This window comes from Panthera leo, chromosome A1 (assembly GCF_018350215.1).
Source record: "Panthera leo isolate Ple1 chromosome A1, P.leo_Ple1_pat1.1, whole genome shotgun sequence".
Lineage (NCBI taxonomy): Eukaryota > Metazoa > Chordata > Mammalia > Carnivora > Felidae > Panthera > Panthera leo.
In genome coordinates this window covers 108,160,611-108,183,735 of record NC_056679.1, presented here as the reverse complement: position 1 = coordinate 108,183,735, position 23,125 = coordinate 108,160,611, and the positions used below count along the sequence as shown (strand labels likewise).

Here is a 23,125-nt window from a genome sequence, read left to right as displayed (position 1 = left end):
ACATTGTGACAAACACCAAATGATTTCACTTCTATGTAAACCAAACCAAACCAAACCAAAAACACACAGCAATGAACAAAAAAAGCATAAAGAGACCTATAAATACAGAGAACAAACCGGTGGTTGCCAGAAAGGAGAGTAGTGGGGAAATGGGCAACAAGGGGTGAAAGGGAATGGGAGGTACAGGCTTCTAGTTATGGAGTAAGTCACAAGGATTAAAGGTAAATAATAGGGAATATAGTCAATGGTAGTGTAATAGTGTGTTGTGATGAATGGTTGCTACATTGGGGTTAGCATAGCATGGACAGAGTTATCAAATCACTATGTTGTAAACCGGAAACTAACATTGTGTCAACTATGCTTCAACTAAAAAAAAATCTTGACCCCCTAGCTCATACCATATACAAAACCCAACTCCAGGTGATATAAACAACCAAATGGAAAAGATCAAACATTAAAGCTTTTGGAACAAAGCATAGGAATATCTCTTCATGACCTTGCTTGAGACACACAAAGATTTTTTAAACAGGACAGAAAAGTATCAACCATAAATGAAAAAACAGACAAACTGGATTACATTAAAATTACGAACTTCTCATCAAAAGGCAACATTACCAAAACCAAAGGCAAGCCATTAAGCAAAAGATTCTTGTAATACATAGATCTAAGAATGTATATTCAGAATATACAAAGAATTCCTTCAAATCAGTAATAAAAAGGCAGCTAACCCCTTGGAAAAAGGGGAAAAAGATTTGACCAGTCACTTCATAAAAGAATATCCAAATGGCCACTTAACAACTGAAAGGGTGCTAGTACTTTATTAGTCACCAAAGAAATGCAAATTAAAATCACAATGCAAATACCATAACACAATCACCAGAAAGGGTGCTTAAAGAGGTGTAGATTACCAAGTGTTGGTGAGGATATGAAGCACCCTGAGGTCCTAGACACTGCTGCTGGAAGTGTAAATTAGCCTAACTAATTTGGAAAACTGGTTAGGAGTATCATACATTCATTTTTTCGGTACAGTACAGTACTATAAATGTATTTTCCTTATAATATAATGTTTTATTTTCTCAAGCTTACTTTACTGTAAGACCATAGTATATGATACTATAACATATATGTTTATGTTATCGGTAAGGCTTCTTATTAACAGCAAGCTATTAGTAGTTAAGGTTTTGGGTAGTCAAAAGTTACACATGAATTTTCTAATGTAGTCAGCACCCCTACCCCTGCACTGCTCAAGGGTCAACTATGTATATGCGTGTGTGTGTGAGTGTGGTGTTGGTGTGTGTGTGTGTGCGTGTGTATACCCACACACACATAAATTTTTCATATATTTATAAATTTTGAACTAAAAGGCACATCCAATTATGTTCAAGGAATCAACAGTCATTACACATTAAGAATTAGAAACAACACAAATGAACAACAGCATGGATAAACTGTGATATGTTCCAACAGTATTCATAGAAATGTTATACACAACAAAATAGATTAATGTCACAAATGCAGTGTTGAAAAAAGCCAGACAAAATAGTAATCCTTTACGAATCCATTTATATAAAGTTCAAACATTTTATTTTACTAAATTAAAAATCTATAGTATTAATAGTAAGGATAGTGGTTAGCTTATTAGAAGCGGGTATCTGGAAGGGACATGAGGAGTTAGGGGAATACTGGTAATATTATGAAATACCTTACTTTGTATGGTGATTACATGGTTATTTTACTCTGTGAAAATTCCCTGGCTGTATATTTATAATTGAGCACTTTTCTGATTGTATGTTATACTTTGAGATTACTTAAGAAAAAAAAAAGAAAGAAAGAAAAAGAAACCTTGGGACACCTGGGTGGCTCAGTCAATTTAGGATCTGACTCTTGATTTTGGCTCAGGTCATGATCCCAGGGCCAAGGGAGCAAGACCTGTGTTTGGCTCCACACTGAGTGTGGAGCTTGCTTAAGATACTCTCTCTCTTCCCTGCTCTGCCCCTCTCCCTTTTTTTTTTTTTTTTAATTAAAGAAAAAGAAAACATTTTCAAAAATTTGAATGTCATCTTTTGTTGTTGTTGTTGTTGTTGTCGTCCTCAAAGATATTTTAGGGAATGAGAACAAAATATAATGTGAAATGAAAATTCTGCTGAAGCCCTATGAGGTATCTGGAGGTATAATGGAGGATCCTCAACTGTATTTCCATTTTCTATAATACCAACTCTTCTAAATTAAAATAACTCTAACCAGAGAATAAAAGATAAACAGTCTAAGTAAGTGATAACTGATAATACAATTGTTAAGAACATCAAATAAATATGATGAAAAAATAGTCATACTGTTTTTGTAACTATAGTTCTATAATATAACCAGTAGTTAAGATTAAACAGAAAAAATAAATTTAAAAAAGAAAAAGAAAAAAAATCTGGTAAAATAAAGTTCATAATCTGGCATTTTAAACACTAGCCTTACAAATACATACAGGATAGGAGCACCTGGGTGGCTCAGTTTGTAAGCTTCCGACTTCGGCTCAGGTCATGATCTCATGGTTTATGAATTCGAGCCCTATGTCAGGCTCTGACATGGGCTGACAGCTTGGAGCCTGGAGCCTGCTTTGGATTCTGTCTCTCCCTCTCTTTCTGCCCCTACCTCACTCACACTCTGTCTCTCTTTCTCTCTTTCTCTCAAAAAAAAAAAAAAAAAATAATAATAATAAACATGTAAAAAAATTAAAAAAAATTAAAAAAAATAAAATTTATAAAAAACAAACAAATGTATACAGGATATACCACATTGTCTGGCAAAATCAAGTTGCTTTATTATTAAGCATTAAAAGCACTGCAACTGCTCAATAGTTTAAAACACATAGAAGTCAGAAAACAGTTTTACTTACTCAGTGTATTGTGGTCTGTATGAATACCTTGTACAACAGATGTTCTGAGTAACAATTCAACGTCGGAACCTATTTTTATTAGCTGTTAAGAAAACCAAACATAATAAATCCTCTGGGTGTTTTTTTTTTCCCAATGGTCCATATAGAATGCAATGATTTTGAAAACCGTAGGTATACTGTTTAGTTGTTTTTAGGTAATACTGCCTTTAACTTTTAAAAACTATTCCAAGTGTAGAGAATATAGACATGTGTGTACTTTGAACTTTTATCCAACCATTCCAAATTTTGTTCCAAAATAGATTATTTTTTCTTGAATGTGTATTTTATATGTTAAAAATGCTGTTTTGGGGGGCTCCTCGGTGACTCGGTTGGTTGAGCCCTTGGCTCTTCATTTCGGCTCACGTCATGATCACATGGTCATGAGACTGAGCCACATCAGGCTCCAATAACAGTGTGGAGCCTGCTTAAGATTCTTTCTTCCCCTCTGCCCCTCTCCTCTGCTTTGTCTCTAAAATAAAATTAAAATACATTTTTTTTTAAAAAGCTGTTTTTGGGGTGCCTGGGTGGCTTAGTCTGTTAAGCATCCAACTTTTGATTTCAGCTCAGATCATGATCTCACAGTTCATGGGATTGAGCCTGGCATCAAGCTCTGCTCTGCAGAGCCTGTGTGGGATTCTCTCTCACCCTCTCTTGCTCTCAAAATAAATAAACTTAAATAAAAGAGTAAATGCTGTGTTCTTCAGGAGACGGCTGAGTCTTTCTTTTATAGAGTTGGATGTACTATAAACAACAGAAATGATACTGAATTAGAAGTCAGAATACTTGGATTCCAAATCTGGCTCTATCATTAAGTATTAGGCCTTGAGTTAATTACCTACTCTGAGTTTCAGAATTTATCATATGCAAAATGAAGAAATGGACTAGAACAATGATTTGTAAAGTCGTGGACCCTTAAGGTACCTTGAAAGTCTTTCAGACACCATGAAGTCAAAATGATTTTCATGACACTAGAGCTTTCTGCATTGTTTGAGTTATAGCAAAAGTAGAATTTTCTCCATGGACTACCATTTTGACCTGAATGAACCACAGACAGACAAACTATGATTATTCAGACCTGGGTATTTGGAAAACATTTTCTTGAAAATGAGTAAGTGGACTCTATTTTATTTGCTGACAATGACAAAATTCAAATTTTCAAGAACAAATTAGAATTCTAGGGAAATTGTATCTGCCACCATGAGCTTGATAGTTTCCCAATACTTAGAAATTTTACTTATGAGATGGATATTAACATTAATAAATATAATTTTAAAAGATTACTTATTGAACTATGTCAACATTTGGAAGGTATGCATTACTTAGTGAACCTGTATTTTCCAAGTCAATGGTGCACGATGTTACAAAATCATGCATGGGTAAAAGATCCATTCCAAGAGAAAGACATATTAAATATATTGGTCTACTAAATCAAGACTTGAGGCCACGCTGGAGAAGAATATCCTAGGAAGAAGCAAAAGCATAAATGCCGTAAGACAGGAAAGTTCTTGGTGAATTCCAGTGCTCTCAAAGAACACACTGAGACTGGAAGAGCAGGAGAGAGAGGGTGAGCTGAAGTGGGGAGTTAACAGGAGTCAGATGATACAGTCTTACAGGCCATGGTAAGGACTTTAGTTTTTACTTTGGGATGAGAAGCTATGAGGGTTTTTGAGTACAAGAGTGATGAGATACACCTTTATATATTTTAAAAGGCTCAATCTGGGGCACCTGAGTAGTTCAGTTGGTTAAGTATCCGACTCTGATCCCAGCTCAGGTCTTGATCTCAGGGTCGTGAATTCCAGCCCTATGTTGGGCTCTACACTGGGTGTGAAGTCTACTTAATAAAAAAATAAAATAAAATAAAAATAAATAAAAATAAAACAATCTTCTTTTAAAAGTGTTGAGGAATAGGCTCTAGGGAGTTAGGGTGAAAGCAGGGATACCTACTAGGAGGCTTTTGTAATAATCCAGTGAGAGATGATGGTGGCTTGAACTAGGAGGTAATGATGGGGAGAATGAGAAGTGGTAGAATTCTGGATGTATTTTGAAGGTTAAGACAACAAAACTGTCTGACAGGTTGGATATAAGTGTGAAAGAAAGCAATCAAGAAAGAGGTTGACCAAGGTTTTTGGTCTGAGCATTAAAAGGAGGGAGTTGCCATTAACGGATACGGAGAAGGGTGTGTTAGAGCAAACACTCACCTCTCAACAAACCTGAGAAGGGACCTGGCAAGAGAAAGGAAAAATATGGGTGTTCTCATCTATTGGAGGTGCATAAACTGAGTTGAATCATAGGTCTAATGCTGGAAACAAAGTTAGATGAGGAACAGGGATACGGGGAAATCAGAGAGGATGAGCAAGAGGTGGTCTGTACAATCCAGGAGCCAAAAAAAAAAAAAAAAAAGCATCTATTTATCTACCTACTTCTCTCCACCCATTGGCCTAACAGGTAACAGAGTTCCACAGTGCAACTAACCTTTAAAGAAATTTACAAACTGTTGAGGTGTAGTATCAAAGAATATTCAATTTATTTGAAAACGTTACTCTGCACTCTGACACTTTTCCAACTACATATCTGTGTAAGGCTGAATTTTCTTTATTTATTTTTTATGTTTATTCATTTTTGAGAGAGAGAGAGCATGCGCACAGGGGAGAGGCAGAGAGGGAGACAGAGGATCTGAAGCAGGCTCTGTGCTGACAGCAAAGAGTCCGATGTGAGGCTTAAACTCACAAACTGTGAGATCATGAGGTGAGCTGAAGTCCGACGCTTAACTGACTGAGCCACCCAGGTACCCCTTCATATACTTCAACCTAAAAAACACTGCAATGGACTGAATGAGGAAGCAGATATGAGAATTTAGCTGACTGCTATTAAGCCAGACTTTAAAGAGATTTGCAAAATATAAAACAATATTCTCACTAAATTTTTTGAAAATATGGTTATTTTCCATAAACAGTATATCTGTTAATGTGTAATGAGCTTATTTTTAGACAATAAATATATATTTCAAAAATATCTCAGTTTTAATTTCTACTATGGTAAATAGTGAAAGAGACACCACATGAACAGCACTTTGGGGTCCTCAACTTTTAAGAAAGTAAAAGGGTCTTGAGATCAAAGAGTTGAGAACTGCTGGTGTAAAAGATGCATAAAATTCCTTTTGGCATCAAGATTTCATTAATGCTCTAATACACAACAACGTGATAATCTAAGAACCACTAAATATTTAACAGATGCAGAATTACAAAACATACAAAATATATATTTGTATATAACAAATATCTAATTTCTATACTGCTTAATGCTAAATTAGTGCTTCACAAGTAAAATAAATTTAGAAGACTGTAGTTCATCTCCCAGTTGACATAAACAGACTTCAATTTAAAATTTTTTTACCATGATTTCAAAATTAAAAAACAATTACCACATTCTTAGTAATCAGTCTACTGAATAGCAAATGGTACAAACTTTTGTATACATCCATTACCCTCTCTTCAAGTCATCACTTATGATGTCATCTTAACTTCTGCCATGAAAAAAATTACAAAGTCCCTGTTTGCCCTATCAAATGGCTAAGTGAAATCTTTCCCTTTATATTACAGGGATAGAAATACTCAAGCTACCTCATTTTGTCTCATTAATTTGATCATTATAGATATTTACTATTCTAAAAATAGTATTTTTCTCTACTGAAAATAAATGCATTTTAAGTAAAAAAAAAAAAAAAAAAGTTAACAGGTAGATTTTATTAAACCAAACCAATTCTTGGAATTATAACTGCCCTGCAAATAATTTTCCATTTTTTTGTTTTCTTCCTAAGGGTTCTTTCCCTACATTTATACAAAATGAGATAAAGAAATACTTGGGAAGTTAAAAACAGAGACAATATGTATGTATATGCAATATGAGTTTAAACAATAAATCATTGTGCATTTTTTAAAATGAATATGTACTGGGAGTATTAGGAAGTTCATAGATTAGTGTCAGTAGACGGACTGTCTTCAACTAGAACAAGTGACTAAAAGGCAAAACAAGAAGAGTTCACAAACTGGCTGATTAACTTTCACTGCCAAGACAGGAATTAAAAAAAAAAAAGCCTCTAGTTGAGCTAAATGAATAGAGAAGTTCTATCTGCAGTCTTAATATTTATTCTCCTTAGTTTCAGTCACTTGCCTTAGGTGAAGATAGAATTTCTGTGGGTTTCTGGATTGGTTCAGCTGCTCTTGCTCTGACCATAGCTACATCCATGTTCTTTTCAGCCAGAAACTTGTTGTCTTAGGGGTGTAGGCAGATGAGCCTGAAGAGGTGAGCCATACCAAACAAGTGAACTATAGATATAGTTGTGATGCCTTTAACTATCAAGTAATAATTTTTTATTTCATATAACCGCTCTATTTTCATCATTTTCTCTAGTGGCTAAGAAAACATATAAGGGCTTTGTCATAAATGAAAGACTCAATTACTGTACCTCTTCTATTTTCTTGGGAGAAGTTTCACTTTTATTACTTTTGAATTCTTCATTTATCTTTATTCTGGCTGCTAGAGAAAGAAAAATATATATACAATTATTTCTTTTCTAATTTATAATTCCTGCCCCAAGAATTTATAGGTTATTCATTATGAATGACTACTTCTCTAGTAGTCGAGATCGTTTTGCCTCATGTAAAACAAATGATTAAAAAAAACCAAGATATTTATTAAACAAGTGTCTTGGAGAGCTTTTGACAGGCTGGCAAATTTCTAATTAAACTGAATACATTCTTAATGCTCTAATATTTTTGTTTTCTGCTTTTTACTTCCAGTTTCATTTGTGTACCTCCAGCCACTAGACTCTAATAAATCTCATTTAATGCTTTTTTCCATAAATCTAAAAATTACAATTAAAATGCTTTAAAATGGCAAAACTCAATATATAAAGCATGTTAAACCATACACACACACACACACACACAGACAAAGACATAGGAACAAAATATATATATAAGTGTCTTGGCTAACATGTAAAGTGAGTGATAAACCTTTTGTTCATGTACACCACTGACACTTGGCATCATTATAGCAAAATTTAGTCTAATCTAACAACTGCCTTATTGATGCTGTGAACATTTAATAGAGCAACCCATGTAAAGTGCTTAGTAATTATGTGAGGTTAACTATTCTTATGTCACTTGAAAACATTTAAGTAACAAAAATATGCTGCTGATGGAGAACAGCCAGAAAAGCTGCTTGATATATTTCAATACATAAGATGGTGAAGATTTGGGCTTTGCACCCAAACTGCTTAGGCTAAATTCCAATTGTACCTCTCACTAAATACGATGTGGGAGAAATTCTTTCACATTTTATCAATTTTGTCATCTGAAGAAAACAGAAATTATAATAGTAACTCACAGGGATGTAGGATTAAATGAATTTGGTAAAGTATATACAAAATGAAGTATACACTTTAATATTCAAGAAATTATTTTTGGTGAATTACAAAAACTTGAATTCCTGGGGAACAGTGAGGACACTAAGTGCCCTCTCAAAGAGTTTTAGAAATATATTAAGATAGATACTGAACATGACCAACATAGAAACTAAGCTTTAGAGCTCTGATTTCCAGATAAGAAGCCACTTAAAACAGTGAAATACTAAATTATAATCGTTTGGGATAGGTTCTCTTTCAGCACTACTATCACTTTGAGCATGAAACAAGGCATTAACTATATGATAGTATCTGGTCCAAGAGTGTGAAAATGGGATTATATAATAGAGGAGTAAGTTTAATGGCTCGAACATAAAGCAAGCAAAGGATCATATTGAAATTCTGATTTTTTTGTAAGAACTTGATCTTTAAAAATTTTTTAGGAAGATATGCCTCAAAGAAGCGTAAACTAATCTTTACAAAACATAACAACATTAGGGGAGAGATAGTGAAGATCACTCTCTAAGATGGGTCTTGACCATACAAGTTTTCTTGGATATATTAGTAGCCATGTGAAGAATGCACTTACTCCAAAGGAGCAAAAAGTAAACCTACCTTCTAATGCTCTGGTATCATTTTTAAAAACCTGTTGTCTGGTCCTGTGTAATGTTTTAAAGAGCTGTAAAACCTGTAAAAGAAAAAAAATTAGAATTCAGATCTCAAAAGAAAAAAAATTCACATTTTATATAATTACAAGGATTCAACAGTATTTCTTTCCTGTTTGTTACTTAGACTATTTTTCTTTTTTAAAAATGTTTTTATTTATTTTTGAGACAGAGGGAGAGAGCAGGAGCAGGGAAAGGGCAGAGAGAGAGGGAGACAGACTCTGAAGAAGGCTCCAGGCTCTGAGCTGTCAGCACAGAGCCCAACGTGGGGCTCGAACTCACAGACTACAAGATCATGACCTGAGCTGAAGTCAGACGCTTAACCGACTGAGCCACCCAGGTGCCCCTATATTTCAAAGTAGCTGGTGAAAATGAGGGTTTGCCAAAATAACTTTCCCTTCATTATTTATCTTTAAATAAAAAAAAATAGCTTTATTTAAAAAATAATACCAAGTTCTTGGAAAAAACAAGGGATGGTCAAAAAGTTAATAATCCCCCTGTCAAAACCAGTATACTATCAACTACTAACAAACTTTGTCAGTCTGGTTTGTATTCTCACTTTTCTTAACATATTGAGGACTTCATCTGTTCTTAAAGTTTTACACACACATACACAAACTCATGAACCTGGTATGTATCTTAAGAGACCAAGAAGCAAGATGTTACAGATAATTTAACAAAGTGTGATTGTGATTTCCCAAAAGAGAAGCAGAATACTGAGACTAATGAATATTCTAAGGCTATGTTAAAGAAATAGAGAACAAAGCCTGACATTTGGGTAGAAGACAGACTATGTAGAGTCTTTAGTGTTAAACTAAGTCTACTTCGCACTTCTCAAATCTAAAAACATACTCAATCCTGTTCCCCCAATATTGCTTTTTCTCCTGTCTTCTTAATTTCAGAGAATAGGAGACACTGAATTTCTCAAGCTTGAAATCTTTAGGTGATTCTTTAAGTCTACATTACTTTTCATGTGGAAACCTTAGGAATGTCTAATGTTTTCGATATTCTCCATCCCTGAACATTTTTAAATTTCATCTTCTTGTGGTAGAGCATTTGCATTTTTGAAAATGTCTACCTGCTTCTGTAGTTGGGTCATCATTTAGCTTAGACTACTTAACACAGATTTGTCACTCTGCCCCCGTTCCCTCCTTTCCTCTAGCTTATTCACTAGACAAAATACCTAATATTTATTTACTGAGTATATCCTGTGTGCTAGGAATGGTTTTAAATATTTACATATATTTACCAAACATCAAAGACAGACACCAAAACAGAAACAAGAAACATGTAGCAAAAAATAAATAAATAAAATAAATAAATAATAAACAAATAATAAATAAATAAATAAATAAAACAAAAACCAAACCATCACAATGAACTTACTCAGAAACAAAGTGACTGCAAAGACGTCGTAACAATAAAAAGAAGGTATAGTAAATTAACAAAGAAACATTCAGAAAATTCCCAAAAGCTCTCAGATAGCAAATGAGTGATAGCAAATATTAAGTTAAGAAAAACGGTTGAGAAGTAGAATAAAAATTCAGAGGTAGAAACTGAGGGGAGAAAAGAAAGAAAATTAAGAGCATAATCTAGATGAACCAATAATTACATTAATAGGATTTCCAACAAGAAGGAACAGAGAAAACAGACAAAAGAAATTAAAAGGGGGAGAAAATTAAGAAAATATCACCAACTAAGGCACTTGAGATACTAGATTGATAAAGTTTCACCAAGTACCCAACACAAAACCCATACGATAGGACATCATGATATAAGTTCAGCACAATGCTAAAAAAAAAAAAAAAAAAAAAAGGAAAATCTCAAAGATAAAAAACAACTCACAGATAAAAAACAGAAAATCAGACTGGCACTTGACTTCTAAATAACATCATTATGAGAAGACAATGGTTTAAGATTTTCAAGCTTTGAAAAAAAAAAAATGTCCAGCTCAAGATACCATACATAGCTAAACTATCACCTAACTACAAAGGCAAACAGACATTTTCAAAAATGCAAATGCTTCACAAGGGGATGAACTACAAAAGAAAAAACATGGGAACCAGTGAGACAGGTGATCCAACACAGAGATGATGGTGGAGGACAAATACATGTCAGCATTTGTGTGCCCACCCTGGAAAAGAGTCTAGACTACAGCCAAGGATGAACTGCTCTAGAAAAGATGTTCCTAGGAAAAAAAATCAAACTGAATTTGGGAACAGATAAGTAGGAAACTAACCAATGATAATAAAAACAAAATTATTAATTTCAAGAAAAACAAAGAATTAGAAAAGAAAGGCAATGTAATCATATAGTAGAGGACTCAACTGTGGACAATTTTATACAGTCATAGTAATATCAAAAATGAAAACTGATACACCAAAATTTATATAACAAGAAGACTAAGGTATAAGGAGGGAGCTTAGCTTGGTCCTTAACTTCCATTGTTAAAAGTCAGTAAATAATTATCCTCAAAGAGAAAAAAAACCCAATGAATAGCAGTTTAAACATGTTATTTAGAAACATGGAAGTAAATATGAAAATAGCTAAAATGACTAAAAGCACTTATCTCTGGGGAGCAGGAGTTGGAAGTATGTAGAAAGAAGTAGACATCTATTAGTTTCTGTGTAACACTATTTGACTTCTTAAACTTTTCACATTGATCACCTTCATAAAAACTAAAAAAAAAAAATTTTTTTAAAAGAGAAAGGGAAAGGACTTTATCAAAAAAGAGTAAAGACAAGCACACATTGGAAGAAAATATTTACCAACCATATATCTGGTAAGGGGACAGTATCTAGAACATAAAAAGAACTCTCACAACTCAACAATAAAAACACAGACAAAGGATATGAACAGACATTTCTCTAAAGATAGACAAATGGTCATTAAGACCATGAAAAGATGCTTAACATAATCTGGCATCTGGGAAATATAAATGTAAATCTCAGTGAAATACACTTAACCCCAGCAGAATGGCTGTAACGAAAAAGAAAATCAGTAACAAGCATTGCAAGAATGTGCAAAAATTAGAACTCATACATTGTTGGTACGAATGTAAAATGGTGCAGCTGTCTGGGAAATAGTTGGGCAGCTGCTCAAAAAGTTGAACATAAAGTTATCACATTTTCTAGCAATTCCATGCTTAGGTATATATCCAAGAGAAATGAAAACATACCCTTATGTAAAAACTTACACACGAACGATTACAGTACCATTATTTACAATAGTCAAAAAAGTAGAAACAAGTCAATTTTCTATCAATTCATGAATAGGCAAATAATCCATTCCGTTATAGCACGAACTGTGCTTCCCCCAAAGGACATGTTGAAGTCCTAGTCCCTAGTACTTATAAATGTGACTTTATTTGGAAATAGGATCATTAAAGATATCATTAAGATGAGGTCATTAAAGTGGACTCCACTTTAATGGATACAATATAACTGGTATCCTTAAGAGGAAAATGCCATGTGAACACAGAGACACACACAGACTGCCATATGAAGATGGAGACAAACATTAGAGTGAGGTAAGAGCAAGCCAACAAGCCAACGAACATCAAAGATTGACAGCCACCATCAGAAGCTGGGGAGACTCTACCCAGTTTCAGAGGGAGCATGGCTCTCCTGGCACTTTCATTTCTTTACATTCTCATCTTCATTTCATTTCATTTCTAGCCTCCAGAACTATGAGACAATACACTTCTGTTGCCTTAAGCCACCTAGCCATAGGAAACTAAAACAGATTTTAATACTGGGAAATCGGGTACCACTATAACAAGTACCTAAAAATATGGAAGTGGCTTTGAAATCGAGATGTGTAGAGTCTGAAAGAATTTTGAAGTTGTGACAGTAAAAGCTGAGACTGCCTTGAAAAGACTATTTGTAGAAATATGGACTTTAAAGGTAATTGAGTATCATAGAAACCTAGGCAGTTTAATATTACAAGAGTGGTGGAAGACAAGTTGCATGGGATTGAGGGAAATGTAAAGTTAAGTAAATTTTACATGCTGTTTAGGGAAAAAAGAAAGTAATGTCATTAATAAAAAAGCCAGTGTCCCTAATTTAAGAACTAGTATACACAAAAATAAATTCAAAATAGATTCAAGACTTAAATGTTAGATATGAAACCATAAAAATCCTATTTGACATTGTCCATTGCAACTTCAAACTAGGTATGTCTATTGAGGCAAGGGAAACAAAAGCAAAAATAAACTATTGGGACTACATCAAAATAAAAGGCTTCTGCACAGCAAAGGAAGTCATCCACAAAACTAAAAGGCAACCTCCAGGATGGGAGAAGATATTTGCAAATGACATATCTGATAAAGGGTTAATATCTAAAACATACAAAGAACTTTATAAAACTCAATACTCAAAAGATGAATAATCCAATTAAAAAGGGGCAGAAGACATAAATAGACATTTCCAAAAGGCATACAGATCACTAACAGACAAATGAAGGCGCTTAACGTCACTCATCATCAGGAAAATACAAATCAAAACCACAACAAGATATGCCCTCACACTTATCAGAATGGCTAAACTCAAAAACCCAAGAAATAACAGGTATTGGTGAGGATGTGGTGAAAGGGGAACCTTCTTGCAGTGCTGTGGGAATGCAAACCGGTGCAACTACTCTTGAGAACTTTATGGAGGTTTCTCAGAAAGTTAAAAATAGAACTGCCCTATGATCCAGCAATTGCACTACTAGGTATTTACTCAAAGAATATGAAAATACTAATTTAAAGGGTTATATGCATCCTGATGTTTATAGTAGCAATATTTACAATATCAAAATTATGGAAACAGTTCAAGTGTTCAAGTGATGAATGGATAAAGAAGATGTGGTAAATATATATACAAAATGTAATACTACTCAGCCATCAAAAAGAATGAAATCTTACCATCTGCAATGACATGGATGGAACTTGAGAGTATTATGCTAAGTGAAATAAGTCAGTCAGAGAAAGACAAATACCATATGATTTCACTCATGGGTGGAATTTAAGAAACAAAATAAATGAGCAAAGGGAAAAAAGAAACGGAGAGAAGCAAACCAAGAAACAGACCCTAAACTATACAGGACAAACTGATGGTTACCAGTGGGGAGGTGGTGGTGCAGGGGGATGGACTATGTAGGTGAGGGGGATTCAGGAGGGCACTTATGATGAGCACCAGGTGTTGTAATACCTGTATTACAGGTATTACCTGTATAACTGTATACCTAATATTATATTGTATGTTAACTAGACTTTAAATGAAAACTTAAAGGAACTAGTGTAAGGAAAAGAAAATGTCATCAATACTCCCATTCCCCAGCTGATATTCCAAAGGGAACCAGTTCCTGTCACCGCACTTGCTTGCACCCCGCAAATGCCCAGTGCTGTGCTTCTGTGGATCCATCACTCCGGTGCTGCAGGGCCCCTCCCACAGGAGACCACCAAAGGCAAAGCTAGCTAAGCCTACCCCTCCCACCCCTGTGCACCTTGCAGATCCACCCCGGCTAAAACGCCCTTGGCCAGATACCATCGAAGCAGCACAAGCCTGGCAGTGCGCAAGAAGCCCAGACAGGGGCCACACCACTCCACAGTGAGTCCTGCCTCTGGGAGAGGGGAAGATAAGGTACACACAAGTCTGACTGTGGCCCCAGCGGTGGGCTGGGGGCAGACATCGGGTCTGACTGCAGCCCTGCCCACCAACACAAGTTACTCCGGAGAGCAAAGAAGTGCCCTGCAGTTTGGAGCTACGACAGGGACTACCCAAAATGATGAAACGGAAGAATTCTCCTCAAAAGAAACTCCAGGAAGTAGCGACAACTAACAAATTGATCAAAAAAGATTTAAGCAATATAACGGAACAAGAATTTAGAATAACAGTAATAAATTTAATCGCTGGGCTTGAAAAAAGGCATAGAGGACAGCAGAGAATCTATTGCTACAGAGATCAAGGGACTAACAAATAGTCATGAGGAGGTAAAAAATGCTATAAATGAGGTGCAAAACAAAATGGAGGCAGCCATAGCACGGATTGAAGAGGCAGAGGAGAGAATAGGTGAATTAGAAGATAAAATTATAGAAAAAGAGGAGGCTGACAAAAAGAGAGATAAAAAAAATCCAGGAGTATGAGGGGAGAATTAGAGAACTAAGTGATGCAATCAAATGGAACAATATCCATACCATAGGAATTCCAGAAGAAGAAGAGAGAGAGAAAGGGGCTGAAGCTGTACTTGAACAAATCATAGCTGAGAACTTCCTTGACCTGGGGAAGGAAAAAGGCATTGAAATCCAAGAGGCACAGAGAACTCCCTCCAGATGTAATTTGAAACGATCTTCTGCACAACCTATCATAGTGAAACTGACAAAATACAAGGATAAACAGAAAATTCTGAAAGCAGCTAGGGTTGAACATGCTCTAACTTACAAAGGTAGACACATAAGAATAGTAGCAGAACTATGTAGTGAAACTTGGCAGGTCAGAAAGGAATGGCAGGAAATCTTCAATGTGATGAACAGAAAAAAATATGCAGTCAACATTCCTTTATCCAGCAAGTCTGTCATTCAGAATAGAAGGAGAGATAAAGGTTTTCCCAAACAACAAAAACTGAAGGAATTCATCATCACTAAACCAGCCCTACAAGAGATCCTAAGGGGGATTCTGCGAGTGAAATGTTGCAAGGACCACACAGTACCAGAGACATCACTATAAGCATGAAACCTACAGACATCACAATGATTCTAAACCCCGTATCTTTCAATAATAACACTGAATGTAAATGGACTAAATGCTCCAACCAAAAGACATAGGGTATCAGAATGGGTAAAAAAAAAAAAAAAAAACCAAAACCAAGACCCATCTATTTGCTGTCTACAAGAGACGAATTTGAGACCTGAGGTCACCTTCAGATTGAAAGTGAGGGGATGTAGAACTATCTATCATGCTATTGGAAGTCAAAAGAAAGCTGGAGTAGCCATACTTATATCAGACAAACTCGACTTTAAGTTAAAGGCTGAAACAAGAGATGAAGAAGGGCATTATATAACAATCACAGGGTCTATCCATCAGGAACAGCTAACAATTATAAATGTCTATGTGCTGAATACGGGACCCCCCAAATATATAAAACGATTAATCACAAGCATAAGCAACCTTATTGATAAGAATGTGGTCACTGCAGGGGACTTTAATACCCCACTTACAACAATGGATACAACATCTAGACACAAGATCAATAAAGAAACAAGGACCCTGAATGATACATTGGATCAGATGGACTTGACAGATATATTTAGAACTCTGCATCCAAAAGCAACAGAATATACTTTCTTCTTGAGTGCACATGGAACATTCTCCAAGATAGATCACATACTGGGTCACAAAACAGCCCTTCATAAGTATGAAAGAATTGAGATCATACCATGCACACTTTCAGACCACAGTGCCATGAAGCTTGAAATCAACCACAGGAAAAAAACTGGAAACCTCCAAAAGCATGGAGGTTAAAGAACACCCTACTAAAGAAGGAATGGGTCAACCAGGAAATTAGAGAAGAAATTTAAAAATATATGGAAACAAATGAAAATGAAAATACAACAATCCAAATGCTTTGGGATGCAGCTAAGGCAATCCTGAAAGGAAAATACATTGCAATCCAGGCCTATCTCAAGAAACAAGAAAAATACCAAATGCAAAATCTAACAGTGCACCTAAAGGAAATAGAAGCAGAACAGCAAAGACGCCCCAAACCCAGCAGAAGAAGAGAAATAATAAAGATCAGAGCAGAAATAAACGGTATGGAATCTAAAAAAACTGTAGAGCAGATCAATGAAACCAAGAGTTGGTTTTTTGAAAAAATAAACAAAATTAATAAACCTCTAGCCAGGTTTCTCAAAAAGAAAAAAGGAGATGACCCAAATAGATAAAATCATGAATGAAAATGGAATTATTACAGCCAGTCCCTCAGAAATACAAGCAATTATCAAGGAATACTATGAAAAATTATATGCCAACAAACTGGACAACCTGGAAGAAATGGGACAAATTCCTAAGCACCCACCCACTTCCAAAACTCAAACAGGAAGAAATAGAAAACTTGAACAGACCCATAACCAGTGAAGAAATTGAACCACTTATCAAAAATCTCCCAACAAATAGTCCAGGACCAGATGGCTTCCCTGGGGAACTCTACCAGACATTTAGAGCAGAAATAATACCTATACTTCCCAAGCTGTTCCAAAAAATAGAAAGGGAAGGAAAACTTCCAGACTCATTCTATGAAGCCACCATTACTTTTATTCCAAACCAGACAGAGACCCAGCAAAAAAAGAAAGCTACAGGCCAATATCCCTGATGAATGTGGATGCAAAAATTCTCAATAAGATACTAGCAAATAGAATTCAACAGCATAAAAAAAAAGAATTATTCACCATGATCCAGTGGGATTCATTCCTGGGCTGCAGGGCTGGTTCAGTATTTGCAAATCAATCAATGTGATACATCACATTAATAAAAGAAAAGAACCATATGATCCTGTCAATTGATGGAGAAAAAGCATTTGACAAAATTCAGCATCCTTTCTGAATAAAAACCCTCGAGAAAGTCAGAATAGAAGGAACATATTTAAACATCATAAAAGCCATTTATGAAAAGCCTACAGCTAATATCATCCTCAGTGGGGAAAAACAGAGCTTTCCCCCTGAGATCAGGAAGAGGACAGGGATGTCCACTCTCACCGCTGTTGTTTAACATAGTGTTGAAGTGCTAGCATCAGCAATCAGACAACAAAAGGAAATCAAAGGCATCAAAATTGGCAAAGATGAAGTCAAGTTTTCACTTTTTGCAGATGACATGATAGTATACATAGAAAACCCAAAAGACTCCACCAAAAGTCTGCTAGAACTGATAATGAATTCAGCAACATCACAGGATACAAAATTAATGTACAGAAATCAGTTGCATTTTTATACACTAATAATGAAGCAACAGAAAGACAAATAAAGAAACTGATCCCATTCACAATTGCACCAAGAAGCATAAAATACCTAGGGATAAATCTAACCAAAGATGTAAAAGACCTGTATGCTGAAAACTATAGAAAGCTGATGAAGGAAACTGAAGAAGATATAAAGAAATGGAAAAACATACCGTGTTCATGGATTGGAAGAATAAATATTGTTAAAATGTCAATACCACCCAAAGCAATCTACACATTCAATGCAATCCCAATCAAAATTGCACCAGCATTCTTCTCGAAGCTAGAACAAGCAATCCTAAAATTTGTATGGAACCACAAAAGGCCTCGAATAGCCAAAGTAAATACTGAAGAAGAAGACCAAAGCAGGAGGCATCACAATCCCAGACTTTAGCCTCTACTACAAAGCTGTCATCATCAAGACAGCATGGTATTGGCACAAAAACAGACACATAGACCAATGGAATAGAATACAGACCCCATAACTGGACCCGCAAATGTATGGCCAACTAATCTTTGACAAAGCAGGAAAGAACATCCAATGGAAAAAAGACAGTCTCTTTAACAAATGGTGCTGGGAGAACTGGACAGCAACATGCAGAAGAATGAAAGTAGACCACTTTCTTACACCATTCACAAAAATAAACTCAAAATGGATGAAGGACCTGAATGTGAGACAGGAAACCATCAAAACTCTAGAGGAGAAAGCAGGAGAAAACCTCCTTGACCTCAGCCACAGCAATTTCTTACTTGACACATCTCCAAAGGCAAGGGAATTAAAAGCAAAAATGAACTATTGGGACCTCACGAAGATAAAAAGCTTCTGCACTGCAGAGGAAACCATCAACAAAACTAAAAGGCAACCGACAGAATGGGAAAAGATATTTGCAAATGACATATCAGACAAAGGGCTAGTTTCCAAAATCTATTAAGAACTCACCAAACTCCACACCTGAAAAACTAATAATCCAGTGAAGAAACGGGTAGAAGACATGAATAGACACTTCTCTAAGGAAGACATCCGGATGTCCAACAGGCACATGAAAAGATGCTCAACGTCACTCATCAGGGAAATACAAATCAAAACCACACTGAGATATCACGTCATGCCAGTCAGAGTGGCTAAAATGAACAAATCAGGAGACTATAGATGCTGGAGAGGATATGGAGAAACGGGAACCCTCTTGCCCTGTTGGTGGGAATGCAAACTGGTGCAAGACTCTGGAAAACAGTGTGGAGGTTCTTCAAAAAATTAAGAATAGATCTACCTTATGACCCAGCAATAGCACTGCTAGGAATGTACCCAAGGGATACAGGAGTACTGATGCATAGAGGCACTTGTACCCCAATGTTTATAGCAGCACTTTCAACAATAGCCAAATTATGGAAAGAGCCTAAATGTCCATCAACTGATGAATGGATAAAGAAGTTGTGGTTTATATACACAATGGAATACTACCTGGCAATAACAAAGAATGAAATATGGCCCTTTGTAGCAACAAGGATGGAACTGGAGAGTTTTATGCTAAGTGAAATCAGTCATACAGAGAAAGACAGATACCATATATTTTCACTCTTATGTGGATCCTAAAAACTGAGAATAAACAGAGGGTTGATGGGGGGTGGGAGGGAAGGAAAAGTGGGTGATAGGCATTGAGGAGGGCACCCGTTGGGATGAACACTGGGTGTTGTATGGAATCCAATTTGACAATAAATTTCATATTAAAATTTTTTTTTATTAAAAGGAAGAAAACTAAGTTACAGATTATGTTCTCTTCCTCATTTGCTTATATTAGATAATTTAGGTAGCATATATGGAAAGTGGATTTTTTTTACAGGCAGATCAGTTGGAATAGGACATTGACATTTTAAGCTTGGACAAGTTAGTCAGCCTTTGTCTCAATTTTCTTATAATGGATTAATATTAAGAGTATATAGGAAATTTTCAGAACCAGGTTTCCCTTAAAATTTTTTTAATGTTTGTTTTTGAGAGACAAAGACAGAGGATCCAGAGTGGGCTCGGTGCTGACAGCAGACAGCCCCATGCAGGGCTTGAACTCCCGAAGAAATAATGACCTGAGCCAAAGTCAAATGCCTAACCGAATGAGCCGCCCAGGCACCCCTGGGTTTCTCTTTAGATCATTACTTACCTGTCCTTTATACGTCTGGGTTATATGTTCCTGAGGGACAGCCACAGCACTGGGTACCTCCAACACTGTATATTAATCAAATGCTTACTTGCTGTGGTCCCATACTTCCTCAAAGACTTCTTGGTCACTTTTGTATTCTTCACACTTACCGTAAGTACCTTCTATACATGGTAGATCTTCCCAAAAGTGTTTTTGGAATGAATCCTATTTAACTTATTTTGTATTAAAGTTTTTCAAGCAACTTCCCACTTCAATAACTTTCCATATAGTACTTCCTCTTTCTGGAATATTCTTTTCTCTTTTCACCTATCAATTTTTTTTTCCCTCCTAGCAAATTTCTAATCAAACTTCAGGATTCAACTTATACTTCTATGAGATATATTTTTTTGCGTCCCTCTAGAGGTTAAATGCCAGTAATCTCACAAAATGCACTGTATTTTCCATTCGAAATCTTCCTATCTGCTAGATTTCTCTACGAAGCAAAGATAGTCTGTTTATTTTACATCCACTATGCCTAGACACTGTACAGGGCTAAATGCTGGCTTGAAGGTATTACTGATAGCTATAATGGATACGCAATAAATCATTTGAATAATTCTTTAAAATTGTTTCTATTGGTGCTGTGACATATACTAAAATGTAGTAGGAACACCAAATTCACTAAAACACGAGGCACCGCTTGTTTGTTCCTTATTGTTGACGTTGACCAACCATTAGCAGTGCTTTTCCTCACTACACCTTTCCAGGCTTATACTGCAGCAACAGTGACAGGCCCCAACAGGTCACGCTCTAATTTAAGGTTAGGAATGGCTAGTCTTGAGAAGTGTGCCCCAGCCAGGAACCTTTACCATTTTAATGAGAAATGAATCTGAGACCAGGTCTTCAGCGAAGTGCCTGGTGGGCCCATCACTTCCCAAGCTCATTCAGAGCACTCAGGTCTCACAGGACTCTGCTGTCTCCTCAGGTGTTAATTTTTGACAAGTGATTCTGAGGGTCCTCGGTTTCTTTGGTTCCCAGACTTCAGTGTACTTTCCGGTTATCTGACTGAACTTTTCATCTCATCGGATAGTTGTGGCGCAGGAGTGCACTTGGCGTTTCGTCCACCTTTCAAGGATGTAAAAGTGGTCCCTCAGACAAACGTTCAGTGTGGGGATGAAACAGGGGCAGAACTCAAGTGCAGCCTTGCATGGCTTAGAAACACATACTTTGGCACCCCAGAAAAAGAGGGAGGAAGCACTGGTGTTGCCCTCCCTCCGCACCAGCACAAAACCTCGACGGCCCTTTCGGAGTTGGTCACCGGGCTCCACAGGGGCAACGTTCACATCCTCCGTGAAGGATCCTAAACCCATATCTACTGAAGTTACAGACAAGCTTCGCAAGGCCGCCGCTTTCCCTCCCCGTCGCTATCGTACCCATGCCCTCCCCGGACCCTGTCACCTTGGCCGCCTGACCCATGGCTCTCCGCGCCGCGGCGGCTACTTCTTCAGTGGTCGAGTCGCCCCGCCTCTCGACAACCAATCACTGCCTGGCTTGCTATCCAACTACCTGAAGTCACGTTCCTATCGTGCCGCAACCAATCACTGCGCAGAATCCCCTTAGTAACCCGCCCCCACAGAGGACCCTGGAAGACAGTTTGCTAAACTCCCGCAGTCTGGTAAAACCGCGAGAAAGTGCCGAGCTCAATTACTGGAGAAAGGAGAACGGAAATTACCTGGACGCCATGTTAGTTAGGGGCAGAGTCACTTCCGGTCTCGCAGAGAGTCGGTTACGTTTAGTGGATGGTTTGTGGACCGATACGTTATACCTGTTGTTTGGGGGTTGGAGTTATCTATTAAAGAACACTTATGTTAACGTTTCCTAGTTGCGAAAGTGTGCGTAAATAAGGGCCAAACCCTACTACAGCGGCTGTTGATTGCAATGCTGATGCCCCAAAGCGCTTGTCTAAATTAATTCCCCATAAAGGTGAGATAGAGTTACTTAATCAAGACCATACGGCTAGTAAATAGAGGTCTGGATACCAAACCCTATGTTGCACCTGAAAATCCAGTCTTACCCGCGACACATTCTGCTTGGCTTACTCTACTCCTTCGTTTTGCTGGTCAAGAGGTCGGAAATGTTATTTAAGTACATTTTAACTTAGGACCTTGCAAGCTTCAAGAAAAATCTAAACCTTTCCCCCACTGCATAATCGCTGTTTCCCTTCCCTACCTCACAGCCTTTCAGGTTAACGTTTAGTTAAAACCGACTTTTTATTAGGAATGAAAGATTTGAAGCAGTGGATCTTGACCTTTTTCCTTCTCTGTGATATACGTCATTTTAAAGAATACTGCAAGTCATCATGAGACTAGCAAGATAATAGTTGATTTTTTAAAATTATAATTCCTTAGATCTGCAGATGAGTGTTTAACATAACCAAGCAATTAAACCAAATATACTGGAAACAGGAAAAATATCCAGGAAACAATAGATGATCTAATGACACTACATGATTCTGCCTTCTGATTTGTAAAGAATGATTGAAACATGCTTTTCTTTATTTCCAGTTTAGAATCATAGCACAGTTTCCTGAAAATTCGTAATTTATTGTTATAATTTCTGGCTAACTAGGGTCCTGTATTCAGTTAAGCAAATCCCCTCACCTGCCAATACTTGAAAATACAGTTCCCATAGTGCCCTAATCGGTTCAGTACTGAAACTTCTCTTAGATAAATCTGTATGGTTTGTTCAGCTGTTCCATAAATGAGGTGACTATATTGGTTATTCTAGGAGTATGAGTTTGGTAACATCTCAAAGTATGGGACCCAGAACTGAACAAGAAATTCCAACTTGTTCCTCACATAAGTTCATGCAGTTATACAGTAGGCAGAATGAAGGACTCCAAAAGGTATACTGTTTAAATCCTAGGAACTTTTGAAGATGTTACCTTATATGACAAAAGGTACTTTACAGATGTGATTAAATTAAGGCTTTTGAAATGAGAAAATTATCCTGGATTGTCTGGTGGGCCCAA

The 23,125-nt window shown here is 36.5% G+C and overlaps 1 protein-coding gene across 2 annotated transcripts in view; it reads right to left on the bottom strand.

Moving 5' to 3' along the window:
• LYRM7 (LYR motif containing 7) overlaps window positions 1-21,645 on the bottom strand; it is a 31,039-nt gene extending 9,394 nt beyond the window's left edge. Inside the window, exons 1-4 of one of the 2 annotated variants that reach the window (XM_042934409.1) lie at window positions 21,553-21,645; window positions 8,946-9,018; window positions 7,392-7,462; window positions 2,888-2,969 (exon numbers count right to left, since the gene is read on the bottom strand). In XM_042934409.1, the coding sequence (XP_042790343.1) occupies window positions 2,888-2,969; window positions 7,392-7,462; window positions 8,946-9,018; window positions 21,553-21,570 (244 nt within the window). In that variant the 5' untranslated portion in view covers window positions 21,571-21,645. Of the gene's footprint in view, window positions 1-2,887; window positions 2,970-7,391; window positions 7,463-8,945; window positions 9,019-21,320; window positions 21,513-21,552 lie in introns of those variants that run through there. The other variant, XM_042934405.1, reaches the window with a different exon arrangement.
• Window positions 21,646-23,125: the final 1,480 nt, after the last annotated feature.